Source organism: Cherax quadricarinatus, chromosome 35 (genome assembly GCF_038502225.1).
Source record: "Cherax quadricarinatus isolate ZL_2023a chromosome 35, ASM3850222v1, whole genome shotgun sequence".
Lineage (NCBI taxonomy): Eukaryota > Metazoa > Arthropoda > Malacostraca > Decapoda > Parastacidae > Cherax > Cherax quadricarinatus.
In genome coordinates, this window is record NC_091326.1 from 11,383,310 (window position 1) to 11,407,050 (window position 23,741).

At 37.7% G+C, this 23,741-nt stretch overlaps 1 protein-coding gene across 19 annotated transcripts in view; it reads left to right on the forward strand.

The window, feature by feature from the left end:
* The window catches only part of Ssdp (Sequence-specific single-stranded DNA-binding protein), an 876,306-nt gene that overhangs the window by 505,650 nt on the left and 346,915 nt on the right, over positions 1 to 23,741 (forward strand). For all 19 annotated transcript variants that reach the window (XR_008407936.1, XR_008407935.1, XM_053785328.1 and 16 more), the window contains one exon: positions 755 to 832. Coding sequence is in view for 17 of the 19 variants with exons in the window: in XM_053785328.1 (XP_053641303.1) it covers positions 755 to 832 (78 nt within the window). In the remaining 2 variants the exon portion in view is untranslated. The remainder of the gene's footprint in view (positions 1 to 754; positions 833 to 23,741) is intronic.

Consider the following 23,741-nt stretch of genomic DNA (forward strand, 5'->3'; position numbering starts at 1 on the left):
AAGAAAATTTCTTAACATTAAATAATTTTAAGGGTATTTATTCATTATGATGTCAGTGAACATGTCCCATGTGAATTCAAAGGGATTTCTGAATTATAATTGACTGCTTTAAATATTTTTAAATAAAGTCTTGTAGCCAGAGAATGATGCCTTGTAGTAATACAAGAATAAAATAAATGTACAGTACTTTTGCCTTGTGCAAAAATCATGTAATTTTTAATTTAGCAGTTGAATGTAATGTATTTCTGACACTTTTTAATTATTTAATTATATATCATTGAAATTTTTTTTGCTGACATTTACATAACTGCAAATGAGAATTTTTTTTTTTTTTTTTTTTTTTTTTTTTTTTTCAACAAGTCGGCCGTCTCCCACCGAGGCAGGGTGACCCAAAAAAGAAAGAAAATCCCCAAAAAGAAAATACTTTCATCATCATTCAACACTTTCACCACACTCGCATATATATATATACCATATTTGTTCATCCAGAATTTGTTTCTTACGAATGAGGATTGTTTCTTACAAATGAGGAGTTGTGTCAAAGATTGACACACCTTAGTTAACCATGCCTACACTGTATGTTAGATTTGTTTCAAAATAAATTACTCAACATTTGAAAGTGGAACTCTTGAAATAATAATATTTAACAGTAGTACAACAATATAAATTTTGATCAGTCTGCAGTGCTTGATATACATTTATAACTATGTCTTACAAGTGCATGTTTACTAATTGTTGTGCTGTTCTTCCACAGCCATTCATGTCCCCAAGATATCCAGGTGGGCCTCGGCCGGGAGTTAGGATGCCACAGATGCACAACGACTTCAATGGGGTAAGTTAACCATGTTTGAGCAGTCCCACACTATTAGAATGATAATATCAACATGAGTTTAACATGTATACTTTATTGTCATTCATAGGTGTAGCATAGGAGCTACAGTAGTGCCCCTATATCCGTGGGGGATATGTTCCGAACCTGAAACTGTGAATAGTAGCAATCCCTATATATAAATCATTTTTCATTTACATACATACCTATCATAAAGTTTAATTGATAAATTAAACAAAATAAGTTTAGAATTAGCACTTTTTCACTTATGGGAAGTATTTCATGGCTTCTCTTAGGCTTTGAATAGCTGCCCACATCACTACTTTTGCACTTTGGGGCCATTATTTAGCAAAATTAAGGGTTATTTTTGCACCACAGTAAACCATGGATAACTGAAGCCGCAGATACCAAATCTGTGGATATGGGGGTCCTACTGTATAAAAAATACTGATGATTGTTTAAAAGTTTTAAGATCCCATTAACTGTGACCAATGTACTGGTACACAGGTGATGGGGATGTGTTCATCATACTAGTATACACAACTGCATGTGCCTTCACATTTACCACCTGCCAATATTTTTAACTTCAGCACTATTGTTTGGGTCTCATTCAACCTCCTCATGACTCTGAAAAAATCTAAGACCAGGAGGGTCCATGCAGTGCCTCATGGTAACACTGCCTATCTAGCATAAGTAAACAATGAAACTAGACCCTGTTGTTTCACCCCTAGCTTCCTTACCAGCAAACAGGGTGTGGAACTGCCAGGAAGATGACTTATTCAGTTCGTATTCATTATAATTTCACGATCAAACAAGTAAACATTACTATATTATTATTATTATTATTATTATTATTATTATTATTATTATTATTATTATTTAACAGTGGAATTGAGTAAAAAAGCACACTATATAGATTTAGTCTAGGATAGCTCAATATAGTCAATGTGATTTATTTCCTTGTTTTGATGAGTATACACTGGAAACAATTGTAATATCATAAGCTTTCCTTGTAAACACTGAATATGTTTTACAGTGGACTTGAAGGCACACGGAGTTACTGACATAAATTATGTTATCCAGGATATTCCTTGAATCTAAATATATAACATAAATAATTAACTTACGGTAACCTAATATTGTCAAACAGTGTGACTTATTTTCATGTTTTGAGGAGTATTATGCCTTGAAACAATTTTAATATCATAAGTATTCCTTGTAAATGATATTAGAAGACCAAAATAATAGGAAAAATTATTTGCTCCAATTTATACTGTATATATTCCAAGTGCAAATGTTGGACTAGTCATTTCTTTGTATATGAAGTACAAAAGCACCTTGAAAAACATCTGATATCATAGTTAAACATTAGAATAATAAACAACAGTCATAATTTGGCATCAATAAATTGTAGAACGTAAATATCTTTGGCGCATTTACGCTGCTGTTACCAGTGAGTGGTCATCTGTTTCAGCTTTATCGCCGTAAAATTGCAAGTTTTTATCAGATTCCACTCATTTTTGTTGTATCCGATTCATAAAAATGCACTCTTTCAGTCTGTAAAAAAGAAAATAAGGTATTACCACACAGGAAATTTAATTTCCAGGTATGTCACATCTAAGGAGTTTAATCTGTTAGGTTTTAAGTTTCTTTGGCTTCTTACCACAGACTGTAATTGCAACCAGTACATAATTGGAGAAGCTCAGTATACTGCATTTACTACAGCTAATTGGTTTACATACCATATTAAGAAATAATTATTCAGTAGCCCTTGGGGTATTTGATTCTAAACTTTTATTTACCCTGTATACATTTCATTTATTTTATTGTTAAGACATAAAGAAGTTTACCAGATGTAGAAAAAATAGTGACTCTTCTAGGCTAGGGGCTTACTACACTCTGGAGAATGCATCAGGACTTGCTGAAAGTCTTTCAGTTGTGCCTGCCATATAGAGCATGGTTAACTTTGCTAATACAGCCTCTCCGCACTTAGCGACATACTCGTTTACTGACACTTTGGACTTACGATGGGCTCTCTGACCAGTATTTATACATGAATAATGTATATTAGAGCTGCTTTCCTCTATTCTAATTATTTCAATATACAGGTACCATCTGACTTACGACCGAGTTCGGTTCCGAGAAACCGGTCATAAGTCGAAATGGACGTAAGTCGAACTTCACTACTGAATATCAACATCACATTTTTGTAATGACTTTATTTTATTGTTTTATTTTGGTATTTCATGTTTTACTTTACTTTTTATGCTGTTAGTACTGTATTTTATACTGTAAGGTTTAGGATAAACACTGTGTACAGCACAAACAGTTGTTTATTTCCCAGAAATTTGGCATAAAAAACATGGTCGTAAGTCAAGTGGTCGTATGTCAAGCAGGTCGTAAGTCGGATGGTAGGTGTACTACAGTGGAACCTTGGTTTTTATTTGCCCTGGTTTTCGTCAAATTCGGTTTTTGACAACTTTTTTTTTTTTTTGTCAAAATATTATCCCAGTTTTCCTTCTTCACCTTGGTTTTCGTGCAGGTACACATTAAAATCACTAAGAATGTCCCTCTAGTCTTAATGCCATGGTAATAATAATAATACATAATCACTCTTGGGTGCATTAAATATCTTATTTTACGTTAATATAGACATTTTCATTAATCCATCTATGATATTTTCTTCAAAATTATATAGGAAACATGTTACAAGGAGGGGTGGTAGTTGGGTGGAGGGAAAACATTACATTTTCTCTGGTCCAGCACCAAGGAAAACGTGTATGAATCTGCATTGGCCCTTAACACTTAACGCTTTTGTTTACAATTCTCTGCATGAATTATTCCTTACTTCTCCCTTTGTTTATGATGGCATCTAAAAGTAGTTGTTAGAAATGATTAAACTAAGTGAACATGGTATGTTGATGGTAATAATATGGCTCTGGGCCACATTAAATATCGTGTAGCTATGTAGGTAGGTGTCGGTATTTAGCTCAGGCGGACTACATACCTACATCTACCGGCTGCCTTTACCTGACTTCCTGCAAATAAGTACTACTCACCTCTTGCCCTACATTAAGACTACAAATATTTTAAGGTAAGTAATGAATGTATTGTGTATGTATTTTACTTTTTATTGTGTTTTTTAATGCCTGGTTCTATTATTAACTTAATATAAGTTGTGTAAACTTGACAACCATATGCCTGTTGTGGAATCTATTGTGGCTTTGGGGAAGTCCATGGGATTAGATGTGAGTGGCCAGGTTGTGGAAGGGTTGGTGGAAGATCACAGGGAAGAGCTAACCACTGAAGAGTTGCAACACTGTAGTTATTTTTTTTATTTTTTTATTAACACACTGGCCGATTCCCACCAAGGCAGGGTGGCCCGAAAAAGAAAAACTTTCACCATCATTCACTCCATCACTGTCTTGCCAGAAGGGTGCTTTACACTACAGTTTTTAAACTGCAACATTAACACCCCTCCTTCAGAGTGCAGGCACTGTACTTCCCATCTCCAGGACTCAAGTCCGGCCTGCCGGTTTCCCTGAATCCCTTCATGAATGTTACTTTGCTCACACTCCAACAGCACGTCAAGTATTAAAAACCATTTGTCTCCATTTACTCCTATCAAACATGCTCACGCATGCCTGCTGGAAGTCCAAGCCCCTCGCACACAAAACCTCCTTTACCCCCTCCCTCCAACCTTTTCTAGGCCGACCCCTACCCCGCCTTCCTTCCACTACAGACTGATACACTCTTGAAGTCATTCTGTTTCGCTCCATTCTCTCTACATGTCTGAACCACCTCAACAACCCTTCCTCAGCCCTCTGGACAACAGTTTTGGTAATCCCGCACCTCCTCCTAACTTCCAAACTACGAATTCTCTGCATTATATTCACATCACACATTGCCCTCAGACATGACATCTCCACTGCCTCCAGCCTTCTCCTCGCTGCAACATTCATCACCCATGCTTCACACCCATATAAGAGCGTTAGTAAAACACTATAGTTATTCTCTATAAAATGGATTTTTTGTTAATATTTTTGGGTGTCTGGAACGGATTAATTGGATTTACATTGTTTCTTATGGGAAATATTGCTTTAGTTTTCATCGAATTTGGTTTTCGTCAGACTCTCTGAAACGAATTAAAAACGAAAACTGAGGTTCCACTGTACAGTACACTACTGTATAAACATTTAAAAATATACCAAAAATGTTATAAATGGTGCAAAGGTGACATTAAAACAATATCAAAGATTGTTGATACAAACTCATTACCATTATGGTATGCTCCTCACTTAGCGATGAATTCGACATGGTTTTAGGAACAGAACTCCATTGTAAAGTGAGTAGAGGCTGTACAGATACTTAATTTTTACTGACACAATTTTAATTGATTAAGGTTTCTCATGTCTAGAATGAGTGTTGAGTCTGCCTACTTTTTTTTTAATTACATTTTATCTATTATGATTTTTTCATTTGTTATTTCTATTTCTTTATACAGTACTATGCATTTGTTTTTATAGACCTTCTTTTATTTAGTCGCACCGTACTCAGTTTGTGTAGAGTAGAAGCATCTGGAAACTATCCTCTGTATATACAGTACAGTGCTCTGAAGATATTGCAAATAATTGATTGAACTGTTTATTAATTTTAGGTTTAGGTACCTGCATGATACATAAGTTGTATTTTGCATAAAAAATTGGGATATACTGTATATAAAATTACAGCATTAACCCTTTCAGGGTCCAGAGGCCAAATTTCAAAGTGTGCACCAGGGTCCAAGAATTTTCAAAAAATAATTTTGTTATTTTTTCTTATGAAATGGTAGAGAATCTTTTTCTGAAGGTAATAAAACCAAAAGTACGAAATTTGATGGAAAATTGACGAAATTATGCTCTTGTGAATTTTGATGTGTTGGTGATATTTATGCATCGGCGATTTTGCCGACTTTGACTCCCATTTTACAACAATTACAGTACGTATTCCAGTCAACCAAATTCTTAGCCGTTTCACTAGTATTGCTTCTATTCTATCGATTGAGCACAAGAAATCGCCAAGTCAACTGTTTCAACAACAAAATAAAGTGACCGGAAATTGGTAATTTGGCCAATTTAATGCAAATTTCAAAATATTCCAATTTCAAAGTAGGGTCCAGGATAAACAATGCAGGCATTCCTGGCACTAAACTAACATTTCCTCTGTTCATTAGTTATGTTTTTAGACTTTACAAATGAATTCCATTTTGATTTTTTATTCATATAATGAATTTTTATTCAAACCAAAAAATAGAAGATTTACTGTTATGCACTACTGTAATAATCATACGAATAATATCACCACATTTGTGAATGTATATTAGGCCCACCAGCCGGCGTGTATTACACATGTGAGGTCATTTGTTTACTCTTGAACATCGGCAAAATTTTAACATTTCTGCTACTTTGAGCTCAGTTTCAAGCCATTTCCAGTACTTAAACCAATCAAAATCATATCTATTTCTGTAGTATATCTTTCATTCTATCAAATGAGACCAAGAAATTGCAAATACAACTATAAAAAAACATACGACAAAACACTGCAAAGTCGCTGTTTTAATAAAAAATTACGGTCTCAGTTTTTTTCTCTCATTATGCACTGTGTGCTGCAGTTGTTGTTTTATGTGGTGCACACATACCACATATATGTACTCTCTCATATCTAGGTCCAAATTTACTGCTCACAGCTTATCAGAGTGAGCTGAGCTCATGGCGTAGATCTATGGTTTGGACCCTGAACGTAAAGCCATAGATCTGTGGGACGGATCCTGAAAGGGTTAAAGAGAAAGTAAGAGTTGGAAAAGAATTGAAATTACATGTACTTTTAAAGATTTTTACATTATACAGTGGAACCTCAAAAATCGAACGTATCACATATTGAACGTTTCGAAAATAGGACCATTTTTTCGGACAAACTGTGTCCCTATTATCGAACGCGCCCCTGTTTTCGGACCGCCGGGTATGGGACCTGTCTGCCGGCCCGCTCTGTCTGTGTACCCGCGCAGGCGCCGTGAGCAGTCTAACTTTGTTTATGCTTGAGTGAACACTAACCTGCGCTCTCATTCACGCATTTTATGATTATTTCTTTGTGTTTAGTGCTTGTGGGACTGTGAAATAAGCTGCCATGGGCCCAAAGAACTTGCTAGTGGTACCCCTGTGGTAAAGAAAGTGAGAAACACCATAGATGTGAAGAAGGAAATAATACAGAAGTATGAGAGTGGTGTGAGACTTGTTGAGCTTGCCAGGATGTATGGGAAATACAAGTCGACCATCGGTTCTATCCTGTCAAAGAAAGAACAAATTAAGGAAGCTGATGTTGATGTTGCGAAAGGTGTTAATATGCTAACCAAAAAAAGACCACAAATAGTTGAAGAGGTTGAGAAGTTGTTGCTGGTGTGGATCAAGGATAAAGAGATTGCAGGTGATAGTGTTTCAGAGACAATTATTTGCGAAAAGGCAAGGAAGTTGCATGCCTATCTGGTACAGAAAACTCCTGGAACCAGTGCTGATAGTGAATTTAATGCCAGCAGAGGCTGGTTTGACAGATTTAAGAAGTGTAGTGGCATACACAATATTGTAAGACATGGTGAGGCAGCCAGTTCAGACAAACGGGTGGCTGAGAAGTTTGTACAGGAGTTTAAGCGGTACATAGACAGTGAAGAATTGAAACCTGAACAAGTGTTTAATTGTGACGAAACAGGCTTGTTTTGGAAGAAAATGCCAAAAGGACCTTCATCACACAGGAGGAAAAGGCACTGCCAGGACACAAGCCTATGAAAGACAGGCTTACTCTTTTGTTCTGTGCTAATGCTAGTGGTGATTTTAAAGTGAAGCCTTTACTTGTGTATCATTCAGAAAATCCCAGAGTGTTTAAGAAAAACAATGTCTTTAAGAACAAGTTATGTGTCTTGTGGAAAGCTAATCATAAGGCATGAGTCACAAGACAAATTTTCAAAGAGTGGGTCCATGAAGTGTTTGGCCCCAGTGTGAGAAAATACCTCCAGGAAAAGAAATTGCCACTCAAGTGCCTCCTGTTAATGGACAATGCTTCTGCTCATCCTCCAAACTTATTAGACCTCTTGTCTAAGGACTTCAGTTTTATAAAAGTGAAGTTCTTGCCTCCTAACACCATTCCTCTCCTCCAGCCCATGGACCATCAGGTCATTTCTAACTTCAAAAAAACTCTACACAAAAGCAGTGTTTGAAAAGTGCTTTGAAGTGACCACAGACACTAAGTTGACCCTAAGAGAGTTCTGGAGGAATCACTTCAGCATCTACAACTCCATAAGCCTTATAGGTAAGGCTTGGGAGAGAGTGACTTCCAGGACTTTGAACTCTGCTTGGAGACAATTGTGGCCAGATTGCGTCCAAAAGAGGGATTTTGAAGGGTTTGAGGCTGACCCTGACCCTGACCCTGACCCAGCTCACCCTCTGCCTGTTGTGGACTCTATTGTGGCATTGGGGAACACCCTGGGGTTGGAGGTGAGTGGTGAGGATGTGGAAGAGTTGGTGGAGGACCACAGGGAAGAGCTAACCACTGAAGAGCTGCAAGAGCTTCATCTGGAGCAGTATCAGACCACAGCTGAGGAACTTGCTTCAGAGGATGAGGAAGAGGGAGTGGATGAGGTGCCTTCTTCAAAGATTAAGGAGATTTGTGCCAAGTGGAATGATTTCCAAATGTTTGTGCAGAAGTACCACCCTGAGCAAGCTGAAACAAGCCATCTTTGCAACAAGTTCAGTGACAGAACCATGTCCCATTTTAGGGAAATGTTAAAGAGGCGCCAGAAACAGAGGACTGTGGACAGTTATTTTGTGAGACAGGGGTCCAGTGACTCTCAAGCTGGTCCTAGTGGCATTAAAAGACAGAGAAGGGAAGTAACCCCCTGAGAGGGCTTTACCTGAAATCCTCATTGAGGGGGATTCTCCTTCCAAACACTAACCCCAACTCCCTCTCTCCTCCTCCCTATCTTCCAGATGCCATCACCAATCTTCAATATACATAATTAAAAACTATAGTATTTGTTGTATGTAAAACTGTAATTAATCTCTATAAAATGTATTTTTTGTGTGAATATTTTTGGGTTTCTGGAACGGATTAATTGTATTTCGATTATTTCTTATGGGAAATATTGCTTCGAATTTCAGACTTTTCAAATTTAGAACTAGCTCCTGGAACGGATTAAGTTCGATTTTTGAGGTTCCACTGTACACCTAACTGGTTAATGAAACATGTATTGCAAAGTAATGTTGCTAGGAACATAATTTTTCCATAGACTTAACTGGATAAATTAACCCTTTCGTTGTTCAGACCTCTGATCTGAAACTTGCCCATACTGTCCAAGAATTTTCAAAAAAGAAAACAAAGTTTTATGAAATGGTAGAGAATAATTTTCTGAAGGTAAAGAAAAAGTACAAAATTTTATGGAAATTGACAAACTTCCCCTTTGGAAATTTTGCTGTGTCAGCATTATTTACACATCAGTGATTTTGCCCACTTTGAGTCCTATTTTAGGCCAGTTACATTGTTCCAGTTGACCAAATTCTTAGCTATTTCACTAGTGTGTCTTCCATTTTATTGATTGAGCACAAAAAATTGCTCAGTCAGCTATTTCAACCACCCAATAAAGTGATCAGAAATTGGTAATTTGGCCAATTTCACACAAATTTGAAAATATTTCAATTTCAAAATAGGGTCTAGAGTAAATAGTGCAGGCATTCCTGGCACTAAAATAACATCTCTTATGTTTATAGTTATGTTTTGTTTTTATTTACACGAAAAAGAAATATATACTGTTGTTCAATATTGTAATAATTGTGTAAACAATATCAGTGTATTTGTGAATGTATACAGCCTCTCCTCACTTAACGACAGAGAGAGACATAAGACCCTGTCGGTAAATGAATTTGTTGTTAAACGAGGAGCATACTGTAATGGTTGTGGATTTGTGTCAACTATCTTTGATATGGTTTTAATGTCACCTTTACACCATTTCTAAAATTTTTGGTATATTTTTAAATGTTTATACAGCAGTGTACTGTATATTGTAATAAACAGAATTGAGGAAATCAGCTGTAATGTACATTATTTAGGTATAAATACTAGTCAGAGGGCCCATCTTGAGTCCAAGGCGTCGGTAACGAGTACATCGCTAAGTAAGGAGAGGCTGTATTAGACCTACCAGGTGGACGTGTATTTGATGAGTGATGTGATTTGTTTACTCTTGAATATTGGCAAAAATTGAACATTTCCTCTACCTTGAGCTCATTTTCAAATCCTGCAGCATGCAGTGCAGCAGGATTTTTTTTATATGATGCACACCTACCATATAGACCCATTCTCCCAGATCTAGGCCCAAATTTACTGCTCACAGCTTATCTGTGTTAGCTGAGCTTATAGCGTAGTACAAAGGCACGGCCAGTGAAAGGGTTAAGGTTACATTTCAGAAGAACAGCAGCAGACCATTTTTTCATAGTAAATAAATACAAGTCTCCCTCAACATTCGCGAGGGTTAGGGGATCAAGAGCCTCGCGAATGTTGAAAAATCGCGAATGTTTGGTGCCCCAATATATTGTAGGGAAATATAATACAGTACTGCTTCCTTAACTTGTTGAACCATGAACAATCATAAAATACATGAGAACGTCGTAAATTGTACTAAATACATACATGTTATGGTTTATTAACATGTATGTTATTAAATACCACTGCCTCCACTACTTCCTCAACCACTGCGAGTCCCTACTACCCTCCCTCCAACCCCCGCAACTGGCAGCCAGCCCTCCCACCAGTGTGGTGAGTGTTTTGTTTGTTCATTGTTTGCTATTAAACTACAGTATAAATAATGTAAACCCATTCATGACTGCATATTGGAATGGCTATTCCCACAGGTATTGGATGGTGACATCATGTGTTTACTCTTGAACACAGCAAAGAATCAAACATTTGTGCTACTGCTAATAATAGCAATAGTAATAATAATAATAATAATAATAATAATAATAATAATAATAAATACGATAGAATTGAAGAAGGAAATTGTACAAAAATACGAGGGAGTGGTTGACACATCGTCAGTGTGGCTTTGTTTATGCTGGAGTGAGCCTTAGTCTCCGTGCTCTTCCAAACATTTCACGATAATTCATTGTGTTTGATGCTTGTAGATTGAGTGCGACTGGAGTGGTAGAAGCAGCGGTTGAGGCAGCAGTTGAGGCAGTGGGTGAGGCAGCGGTTGAGGCAGCGGTTGAGGCAATGGTAGAGGCAGCGGTTTAGGCAGCGGTTGAGGCGATGGTAGAGGCAGCAGTTGAGGCAGTGGTATTTAATAACATATATGTTATAAATAATAATAGTACATATTAATAATGTATTATTATTATTACTGTATTATTATTATTATTATTATTATTATTTTTATTAATAAAATGTATGTTATTAAATACCACTGCCTCAACTGCTGCCTCACCCACTGCCTCAACCGCTGCCTCAACCGCTTCCTCACCCACTGCCTCACCCACTGCCTCACCCACTGCCTCACCCACTGCCTCTACCATTGCCTCAACCGCTGCCTCAACCACTGCTTCACCCACTGCCTCAACTGCTTCCTCAACCACTGCCTCTACCACTCCAGTCACACTCAGTCTACAAGCATCAAACACAATGAATTATTGTGAAATGTTTGGAAGAGCACGGGACTAAGGCTCACTCCAGCATAAACAAAGCCACACTGACGATGTGTCAACCACTCCCTCGTATTTTTGTACAATTTCCTTCTTCAGTTCTATCATATTTATTATTATTATTATTATTATTATTATTGTTTTTATTGTTTTTATTATTACTATTGTTATTATTAGCAGTAGCAGAAATGTTTGATTCTTTGCTGTGCTCAAGAGTAAACACATGATGTCACCGTCCAATACCTGTCCGAATAGCCATTCCAATATGCAGTCATGAATGGGTTTACACTATTTATACTGTAGCTTAATAGCAAATAATGAACAAACAAAACACTCACCACACTGGTGAGAGGCCTGGGTGCCAGTTGAGGGGGTCAGAGGGAAAGTAGTAGGGACTCGCAGGTGGTGGGAAACTTAAATATGATTTGGTGGCTGGGAATTTGGCGGTTTGGAATTTGCGAATGTGTGAAGCCCGCGAAAGTTGAAACTGCGAATGTTGAGGGAGACCTGTAATTATAGGTTGGGTCTGGGCTGGGGGGAGGGCAGTTACTCCTTAAATTGACTACAAGTGGGGAGAGGCAGGACAAAGGATGGAAAGTGAGAAAAATAGGGTTGGAATGGTATTTTATTACTAAAATTTTTAAATAACGTTTGACAGAGGAAAATTTTAGTGCAAAAGCAACTGGTCATTTCCTACTAAAGTTAAAGTGACATCCCCCTCCCCCCCATTTCCCCCCAAAATAAAAAAACATTTTGTCTTTCCAGAAGTCTGTAGACATTACAGTTCAGATGATCCAGCTGTTGCTCAGCTGTAACATCCCTTTCCCCCATCATTCTTTAACCCTTTCAGTGTTGTGACCCCTGCTGACAAACTTGCTCCAGGGTCAAAGAATTAAAAAAAAAAAAAAAAAGATTTAATCTCATGAATGGGTAGAATCTTTTTCTGAAGGTAATAAAACCAAAAGTACGAAACTTGATGGAAAACATAAGGAATTATGCTCTCACAAAGTTAGCAGTCTCGGCAGTATTTACTCATTGGCAATTTTGCCCACTTTATGCTCTATTTTTGGCCAATTCCGTTGTTCCAGTCTACCAAACTCATGGCTGTTTTGCTAGTATTCCTTCTATTCTATCAAATGAGTACAAGGAACCGCACATTAATGTACAGTGGAACCTTTACTTACGAGTGTCCCAACGTACGAGTTTTTTGAGATAAGAGCCGTACCGGGGTCGATTTTTTGCTCTGAGTTATGAGCCAGCTTCTCCTTCTCTCTCTCTCTCTCTCTCTCTCTTTCTCTCTCTCTCTCTTTCTCTCTCTCTCTTTCTCTCTCTCTCTCTCTCTCTCTCTCTCTCTCTCTCTTTCTCTCTCTCTCTCTCTCTCTCTCTCTCTCTCTCTCTCTTTCTCTCTCTCTCTCTTTCTCTCTTTCTCTTTCTCTCTCTCTCTCTTTCTCTTTCTCTTTCTCTTTCTCTTTCTCTTTCTCTCTCTCTCTCTCTCTCTCTCTCTCTCTCTCTCTCTCTCTCTCTCTCTCTCTCTCTCTCTCTCTCTCTCTCTCTCTCTCTCTCTCTCTCTCTCTCTCTCTCTCTCTCTCTTTCTCTCTCTCTCTCTCTCTCTCTCTCTCTCCTTCTTCCTTCCCCCTTCCCCCCCACCCGCTTCTCACTTAAGCCTAAAACCTGGACACCTCACTTGTTTATCTCTGATTTCATGCTTTAATTCCATGGAAATCATTCTCTTTTTCTTCTCTGCACTGTCCTTTGCACTTACTTTCTTAGGACCCATGCTTAGAAAAATGAAATTTGGCCAAATGACTGTCAAAAATGTAAACAAAGCATGAGAAAACTGCTCCCACAACAAGTAAAGAGTGAACTGAGTTGGTGGTGCTCGTTATAATAATAATACTACTAATAATAATTATTATTATTAGTGCTATTATTATTAATTTAGGTAACTAGAGCACAGATCAAATTTCCTAGATCTAGAGCCCCTCACCAGCGTCAAGGTTCCTTGGCGCTAATGAGGGGCTCTTGATCTAGGGAATTTGATCTGTGCTCCAATTCCCTAAATTAATAATAATAATAGTCATAATAATAATATTATTATTATTATTATTATTATTATTATTATTATTATTATACTAATTATTAAGATAGAGCTTCAGTTCCCTAAATTAATAATAATATAGAAATAATATAATTATTATTATTATTATTATTTATTATAATAACGATAGAGCCTCAGTTCCCTAAATTAATAATAATAATAACAACAATAATAATAATATAATACTAATATTATTATTATTATTATTATTATTATTATGATAGAGCTTCAGTTCCCTAAATAAAAATTAATAATTATAATAATAGTCACGGCCCGGTCACAGACCGGGCCGCGGGGGCGTTGACCCCCGGAACTCTCTCCAGGTAAACTCCAGGTAATGATACATCTTCAGTTCCCTAAATTAATAATAATAATACATAATACGTATGTAATAATAATTCAGAATCTTGCCGCTAGATGGCACTACTGATGCCAAAACATCGTACACATATTTACATCACTATGGGAGCAGTTCTCTTGTGGTTGTTTGCATTTTTTTTACAGTCATTTGGCCAAATTTCTTTTTTCTAACCATGGGTCCTAAGAAAATAAGTGCAAAGAACAGTGCTGAGAAGAAAAAGATGATGATTTCCATGGACTTAACCAGGCAGTACATCATACGCTGTGCCCTCAACATCCCCCACCCTCAACATCCCCCACCCTCAACATTCCCCCACCCTCGACATCCCCCCACCCTCGACATCCCCTACCCTCAACATCCCCTATTATTGGCATCCCCCACCTCAACATCCCCCACCCTCAGCATCCCCCACCCTCAACATCCCCCACCCTCAACATCCCCCACCCTCAACATCCCCCACCCTCAACATCCCCCATCCTCAACCACCCCCACCATCTCTGCTCCAAGTTTGTAAGTACATATGCACTTTACACAAACAGTTTTTATGCAATATTTCTTATTTATAAAAACATTGTTTCAGTGTTTTCATTAGAAAACTAGTGATCTATTGCAGTTAGCCTCAAAAATACTCCATTTTCTCTTACAGTAAGAACATGGGAAGATACTATAGTCAAATTGGGACAGAAATGGCGGACGCTTCTGCTGCTGCCACCATATTATGGCCTATTTTATTCATTCTAGAGTATATATCATGTTTCTGTGTTAATTATATGTATTGTTTATTATGTCATATTAGATGAATTGTGATAGATAAATAAGCTGTACAGTTGATAATAGCATCATATTCATGTATTTTTTCTCATCTCTACAGAGTCCAGGAACGAATTAATGGCTTTTCATTTAATTTAAATGAGAAAAATAAATTTGATATACGAGTAAATTGAGTTACGAGCTAGCTCTTGGAATGGATTAAACTCATAAGTCAAGGTTCCACTGTATTTCAACTGTCCATTAACCCTTTGAGGGTCTGTCCTGTAGTTCTACGGCTTTGAAGCCTGGGTCCAAGCTATAGTTATACGCCATGAGCTCAGCTCACTCAGATAAGCTGTGAGCGGTAAATTTGGGGCTAGATATGAGAGAATGCATCTATGTGGTAAGTGTGCACCATATAAAACAAATCCTGCAGCATGCAGTGCATATTGAGGAAAAAATCTGCGACCGTGTTTTTGGATTAAAACAGCGACTTTGCGGTGTGTTTTTGTACGTTTTTTTACAGATGTATTCATCGTTTCTTGATCTTGTTTGATAGAATTGAAGATATATTACAGAAATAGAGATGATTTTGATTGGTTTTAATACTGAAAATGGCTTGAAACTGATCTCAAAGTAGCAAAAGTGTTCTATTTTTGTCAATGTTCAAAGGTAAACAAATCACATTACACGTCCAGTACACATCAGCTGTTGGGTCTAATGTGCAGTCATGAATGCGCTGATACTATTTATGCAATTATTACAATATTGCATAACAGTAAATCTTCTATTTTATGGTGTGAATAAAAATTCATTATGTGAATAAAAAATCGAAGTGGAATTCATTTGTGAAGCCTGGAAACATAACTAATAAACAGAGGAAGTGTTATTTTAGTACCAGGAATGCCTCCATTGTTTATTCTGAACCTTATTTTGAAATTGGAATACTGTTTTGAACTTTGTGTGAAATTGGCCAAATTACCGATTTCCGATCACTTTATTGGGTAGTTGAAATAGTTGAGTGGGCGATTTCTTGTGCTCGATCAATAAAACAGAAGTAATACTAGCAAAATAACTTAAGAATTTGGTTGACTGGAGTAATGTTTACCTGGAGAGAGTTCTGGGGGTCAACACCCCCGCGGCCCAGTCTGTGACCAGGCCTCATGTACAGTGCTCCCTCGTTTTTCATAATTAATCTGTTCCAGAGACTGTGACTAATGGCGAAATTGACGATTTGCAAAACCATTTTCCCCATAAGAATTAAAGTAAATCCAATTAATTTGTTCTAGACACCCAAAAATATTAAAACAAAATAATTTTTTTACGTGAAATATAGATGTACACAGAAAACAATGAGATATGAAGGATATAATAATAACATGACACTTACCTTTATTGAAGATTCTTCTTAGTGTATGGAAGATGGGAGGAGGAGAGAGGATGGAAAAATTACTGTTTGGAAGGGGAATCTCCTTCTATAAAGACCTCAAGTACCAAGTCCTTTTCTTGGGGTCACTTCCTTTCTTTGTTTTTTAACCCCTTGACTGTCACAACCCCAAATCCTGAGGTGTCTCCTGGCGTCGCAAAAATTAAAAAAAAAAAAAAAAAATCATGAAATGATAGAGAATCTTTTCCCGATTGTAATGACACCAAAAGAACAAAATTTGAGGGAAAACTTACAGAATTACGCTCTTGTGAAGTTAGCGACCTCGGCAATATTAACGAATCAGCGATTTCTCCCACTTTGAGCCCTATTTTCAGCTAATTCCATTGTTTCAGTCAGCCAAACTCATAACTATTTCTTTAGAACTCCATTTGTTCTATCAACTGAGTACAAGAAACTGCCCATTTGCTGATTTCAACTATCCAATAAAGTGGTCAAAAATTGGCAATTTGGCCAATTTCACGAAAATTAAAAAATATGACAATTTCAAAATAAGGTCTAGAATGAACAATGCAGACATTCCTGGCTCTAAAATAACATTTTCTTTGTTCATCAGTCATGTCTCCAGGCCCCTCTGATATTACTCTTGCTTTCTATTTTGGATTTTTATTCAAACAAAAAATAGAAGATTTACTGTTATACAGACTACTGCAATATTGTAATAATTGTATAAATAACATCAACCCTTTCATGACTGTATATTAGAATGGCTAGTTGGACATTTATTGGACAATGACATCATTTGTTTGCTTTTGAACATTGGCAAAACTCAAACATTTCCCCTACTTTGAGCTCCATTTCAAGGTTCTTTTCATAGTAAAACCCATCAAAATCACCTTTATTCTTATAACATGTTTTCCATTCTATCAAATGAGACCAAGAAAATGAGAATACAACCATAAATACTATACGATAATAGACCACAAAGTCGGCATTTTAATTAAAAGAAAACGGTCGGAGTTTTTTTTTCTCATTATGCACTGCGTGCTGCAGGATTTTTGTTTATGGTGCACGCTGACCACACAGGCCCATTTTCTCACATGTGGGCCTATCAGCTTTCTCCTGCTTGATTTGAAGCCGCTAGAATTTATGAGTATATATTCAAACATAGTGGCTCATAAGATATATATATATACGACCGAAACAGTCAAAGGGTTAATGCCACTAGGATCAGCTTGAGAGTCACTGCTCACCTGTGGCACTAAATATCTGTCCAGAGAACTCTGTTTCTGGCATCTCTTTAAAATTTCCCTAAAATGGGACAAGACATTGTCATTGCGCATGTTGTCGACACTGCTTGCAACAGCTTTGTTAAGGTGATGTCCCTCCACAAATCTTTCCATCCTACTTCACTTTGCACAAATCTCCATTACTTCCACCCTCTGCCACCATCACTACCACCCTCTACCAGCATCACAGCCACTACCACCATCACTACCACCTTCTAACACCATCACAACCACTACCACCCTCTACCACCATCATTACCACCATCACCACCTCCCTCTACCACTATCACTACTACTACCCCTTTCATATTTTTCTACAATCTTTTCTTTAATTCTATTGTTTGCCACCTTCTTTACCAAAGGGCTGGTACTAGCTTTCTTTGGGCCCATGGTGGCTTATTTAGCAGTTGCAAGCACTAAAACAAATGGAATATTACGAAATGTATGGTATGTATCGTGCTCACTCGCTGATAAACAATGGCACACTGACTGTGAATGGTGTGTGGGGCCGCTCATACGCGCTTGGGACAAATGACTATTGCGAGTCGAACGATGATTCGCTAGTCAGTTTTTTGATGAAAAAACATTACGATTAGCAAAAATTACAAATTGCGATGTTTGTGAAAAACGTGGGTCCTCTGTAATTGGCCTAAAATGGGAGGCAAAGTGGGCAGAATCATGGAATCAGCGAAATTCGCGAGAGCATAATTTTGTTGGTTTTCCATGAAATTTCGTACTTTTTGTTTTATTACCTTCAGAAAAAGATTTTCTACCATGTCATAAGAAAAAAACTAACAAAAATTTCTTTTGAAAATTCTTGGACCCTGTGGACAAATTTCAGATCGATGGTCTGGACCCTCAAAAGGTTAAAGTGTTCAGAAATCGGTAATTTAGTCAATTTCACTCAAAATTAAAAATTGCCAATTTGAAAATAGGAACCAGAATAAACAATGTAGACATTCCTGACACTAAATAAACATTTCCTCTACTCCTTAGTCACGTCTCCAGGCCCCTTTTATATTATGCTTGCTTTTCATTTTTAATTTTTATTCACACAAAAATGAAAATTTACTTTTATGCAGACTAGTGCATCATTGTACCAGTTGTATAAATAATGTCAGTGCATTCCTAAATATGTATCAGACTGGCCAGCTGGATGCATGTTGGACAAGTGACATCATTTGTGTACTTTGGGATATCAGCAAAAATCAAGCATTTCTGCTGCATTGAGCTCAGATTCAAGCTGCTTTCAGTCCTGAAACTAATCAAAATCATCTGTTTCTGTAATATATCTTCCATTCTATCAAATGAGACCAGGCACCAGACGAGCCTGGCCCATGGCCAGGCTCAGAGAGTAGAGAAACTCTCGAAACTTATATCAAAGGTATAAGAAACTGAGAATACAGTCATAAAAACCATACAAAAATACACTGCAAAGTCACTGTTATATACCAAAAACATGGTTGCAGTGTTTTTCTTATTATGCACTGTGTTCTACAGGATTTTTTACATGGTGCAAACTTACTGCATAGACGCATTCTCTCATATCTAGGCGGCCCAAATTAACCACTTACAGCTCATCTGATTGAGTTGAGCTCATAGCATCATACTACAGACCAACACTGAAGCCATAAATGTGCTGGCACTGTACTTCTGTCCTTCAAAACCCCAGTCCTGTTAATTAGTTTCCATGAACCCTTTCATAAATGTTATTTTATTCACATGCCAACAACAAGTCTAATTCTAAAAAACTATTTCTCCATTAAATCTATTCTAATGCATTACACATGCCAGCTAAATGCTCATGCACCTACCACTTAAACCACCCTCACATCCTCCTCTTAACCTGTTTTTGGGACTTTCTGTTCATTCATTTCTGTACATTCCATTCCAAAATTATACACTTCCTTGGACAACCCATTATGCACCATTCTTTGTAAATGACGACATTCTCACCGATCACTAATTCATACTTTAACCCGTAAATGGTCCAAACGTATATATATATATATATATATATATATATATATATATATATATACACACGTTCACTACCCCAGTGCCCCGAATATTTTGAAAAGTAGAAAAATCCTGTTTTTTTTTTTTTTAATGAAAATAAAGAGCACATTTTTCTAAGTGTTACAGGATAAAAAAAAAATTGGGTTAATACTTACAGAGATATGAGGTGGAGAAGTTGGCACTGGATGCTTATGTGACATCAAGTCCTGTGCTTGCAGAAGTGTTGCTGATATATCTTTTTTCTATTTTTCATATTATTTTATATAATTTTTATGTTCTGATAATTACAATTTATCATAGTTCTTGTAATGTCGTAACCAATCTTTGTTCTGACACTAGTATTAGGTACTGAAATTGTACTCAAATTGTCACAAACACACTGACAGGTGGACATTTATACCTGCCTTGGCCATTTACTATTGTCTTGGAATATATACAAAGTATTTATAGGTCCCAGCAATGTTTTGGATATGTGGAAGTAAAGAAGAAGGTGAAGAAGAAGAAGGAGAAGGAGAAGAAGGAGAAGAGGAGGAGAAGAAGGAGGAGAAGAAGAAGGAGAAGGAGAGAAGAGAATAATAATAATAATAATAATAATAATAGGTAATAATAATAATAATAATAATAGGTAATAATAAGGTGTAAATGATAATGGGAGCCCTTTGATTGAATTTTGTATAGAAAGGGGTTTAATTATAGGTAATACATGTTTTAAGAAAAAGAGGATAAATAAGTATACAAGATATGATGTAGGGCGATATGACAGTAGTTTGTTGGATTATGTATTTGTAGATAAAAGACTGTTGAGTAGACTTTGTATGGACTGATGAAGCCACTGTGTGGCGAAACGTTTCCTCAATAAAGATACCCAAGAGTTGCACATGTGTCTAATTTATCAACATGTCGGTTCTCTGAACCATTCATCTACAAACCTGTCAGACACTGCAACTTCTTGGGATCTTAATACTTGGGAATTCTTCACTTGCCTAATTCTTGGGCACGACCTACTTCCACATTGAACAAATGTGACACCACCTATGCTGCACCTCTCCTGCCTACGGTTTATAAGCTCCTCCTCCGCACGTATGCCGTATTCTATTCATGATTGATGGACTGACCACATCGACTCAAGGTTGAGGGACTGATTACCTCATTCTCCTCCTGTTCTTCAAGATTCTCCTTTGTATGGACTGATGAAGCCACTGTTTGGCGAAACATTTCCTCAATACAGATACCCAAGAGTTGCACATGTGTCTAATTTATCAACATGTCGGTTCTCTGAACCATTCATCTACAAGACTTCAGGATGTACATGCTTATAGAGGGCCACAGATATATCAGATCACTTTTTAGTTGTAGCTACACTGAGAGTAAAAGGTAGATGGGATACAGGGAGAATAGAAGCATCAGGGAAGAGAGAGGTGAAGGTTTATAAACTAAAAGAGGAGGCAGTTAGGGTAAGATATAAACAGCTATTGGAGGATAGATGGGCTAATGAGAGCATAGGCACTGGGGTCAAAGAGGTAGGGGTAGGTTTAAAAATGTAGTGTTAGAGTGTTCAGCAGAAGTTTGTGGTTACAGGAAAGTGGGTGCGGGAGGGAAGAGGAGCGATTGGTGGAATGATGATGTAAAGAGAAAAGTTAGCATATGAGAAGTGTTTACAAAGTAGAAATGATGCAAGGAGGGAAGAGTATATGGAGAAAAAGAGAGAGGTTAAGAGAGTGGTGAAGCAATGTAAAAAGAGAGCAAATGAGAGAGTGGGTGAGATGTTATCAACAAATTTTGTTGAAAATAAGAAAAAGTTTTGGAGTGAGATTAACAAGTTAAGGAAACCTAGAGAACAAATGGATTTGTCAGTTAAAAATAGGAGAGGAGAGTTATTAAATGGAGAGTTAGAGGTATTGGGAAGATGGAGGGAATATTTTGAGGAATTGTTAAATGCTGATGAAGATAGGGAAGCTGTGATTTCATGTATAGGGCAAGGAGGAATAACATCTTGTAGGAGTGAGGAAGAGCCAGTTGTGAGTGTGGGGGAAGTTCGTGAGGCAGTAGGTAAAATGAAAGGGGGTAAGGCAGCTGGGATTGATGGGATAAAGATAGAAATGTTAAAAGCAGGTGGGGATATAGTTTTGGAGTGGATGGTGCTATTATTTAATAAATGTATGGAAGAGGGTAAGGTACCTAGGGATTGGCAGAGAGCATGCATAGTTCCTTTGTATAAAGGCAAAGGGGACAAAAGAGAGTGCCAAAATTATAGGGGGATAAGTCTGTCGAGTATACCTGGTAAAGTGTATGGTAGAGTTATTATTGAAAGAATTAAGAGTAAGATGGAGAATAGGATAGCAGATGAACAAGGAGGCTTTAGGAAAGGAAGGGGGTGTGTGGACCAGGTGTTTACAGTGAAACATATAAGTGAACAGTATTTAGATAAGGCTAAAGAGGTTTTTGTGGCATTTATGGATTTGGAAAAGGCGTATGACAGGGTGGATAGGGGGGCAATGTGGCAGATGTTGCAGGTGTATGGTATAGGAGGTAGGTTACTGCAAGCAGTGAAGAGTTTTTATGAGGATAGTGAGGCTCAAGTTAGAGTATGTAGGAAAGAGGGAGATTATTTCCCAGTAAAAGTAAGCCTTAGACAAGGATGTGTGATGTCACCGTGGTTGTTTAATATATTTATAGAAGGGGTTGTAAGAGAAGTAAATGTGAGGGTCTTGGCAAGAGGCGTGGAGTTAAAAGATAAAGAATCACACATAAAGTGGGAGTTGTCACAGTTGCTCTTTGCTGATGACACTGTGCTCTTGGGAGATTTCGAAGAGAAGTTGCAGAGGTTGGTGGATGAATTTGGTAGGGTATGTAAAAGAAGAAAATTAAAAGTGAATACAGGAAAGAGTAAGGTTATGAGGATAACAAAAAGATTAGGTGATGAAAGATTGGATATCAGATTGGAGGGAGAGAGTATGGAGGAGGTGAATGTATTCAGATATTTGGGAGTGGACGTGTCAGCGAATGGGTCAATGAAAGATGAGGTGAATCATAGAATTGATGAGGGGGAAAAGGGTGAGTGATGCACTTAGGAGTCTGTGGAGGCAAAGAACTTTGTCCTTGGAGGCTAAGAGGGGAATGTATGAGAGTATAGTTTTACCAACGCTCTTATATGGGTGTGAAGCATGGGTGATGAATGTTGCAGCAAGGAGAAGGCTGGAGGCAGTGGAGATGTCATGTCTGAGGGCAATGTGTGGTGTGAATATAGTGCAGAGAATTCATAGTTTGGAAGTTAGTAGGAGGTGCGGGATTGCCAAAACTGTTGTCCAGAGGGCTGAGGAAGGGTTGTTGAGGTAGTTCGGACATATAGAGAGAATGGAGCGAAACAGAATGACTTCAAGAGTGTATCAGTCTGTAGTGGAAGGAAGGCGGGGTAGGGGTCGGCCTAGGAAAGGTTGGAGGGAGGGGGTAAAGGAGGTTTTGAGTGCGAGGGGCTTGGACTTCCAGCAGGCATGTGTGAGCGTTTTTGATAGGAGTGAATGGAGACAAATGGTTTTTAATACCTGACGTGCTGTTGGAGTGTGAGCAAAGTAACATTTATGAAGGGATTCAGGGAAACCGGCAGGCCGGACTTGAGTCCTGGAGATGGGAAGTACAGTGCCTGCACTCTGAAGGAGAGGTGTTAATGTTGCAGTTTAAAAACTGTAGTGTAAAGCACCCTTCTAGCAAGACAGTGATGGAGTGAATGATGATGAAAGTTTTTCTTTTTTGGGCCACCCTGCCTTGGTGGGAATCGGCCAGTATGTTAATAAAAAAACAAAATAAGTTCCCTTGAAACATAAAAAACGAGCCTCAGTCCACCCCTGACAGTGACATGATAAGACGAGATAACATTAGATAACAGCTCACATTTGATGAGCATACTGGAGAATGCAGTGATAAGACTTGATAAGAAACGATTAGAAGTGACATTTGATGAGCATCGGCCCTGCTTTGTTTTTTCTGGTACACAAACATGTCTGTCTGTCTATTTGTCTATCTGTCAAGCTCCCTGTCTAGCTGTCTATCCATCTAGCTCTCTGTCTCAGAGAGAGCCCATTTACTCATATCTTCAAGCAGAGTATAGCACTTTGTCTGGATTTTTTGGGTTATCCTAGGTAATTTACACTATGTATACTTGTATTTATGTGTACCTTTGAGATAGAGATAGACAGGCACAGACAGAGACAGATAGAGACAGACAGAGACAAAGATAGACAGAGATAGAGACAGAGAGACAGACAGAGCTAGACATAGACACAGACAGAGCTAGACATAGAC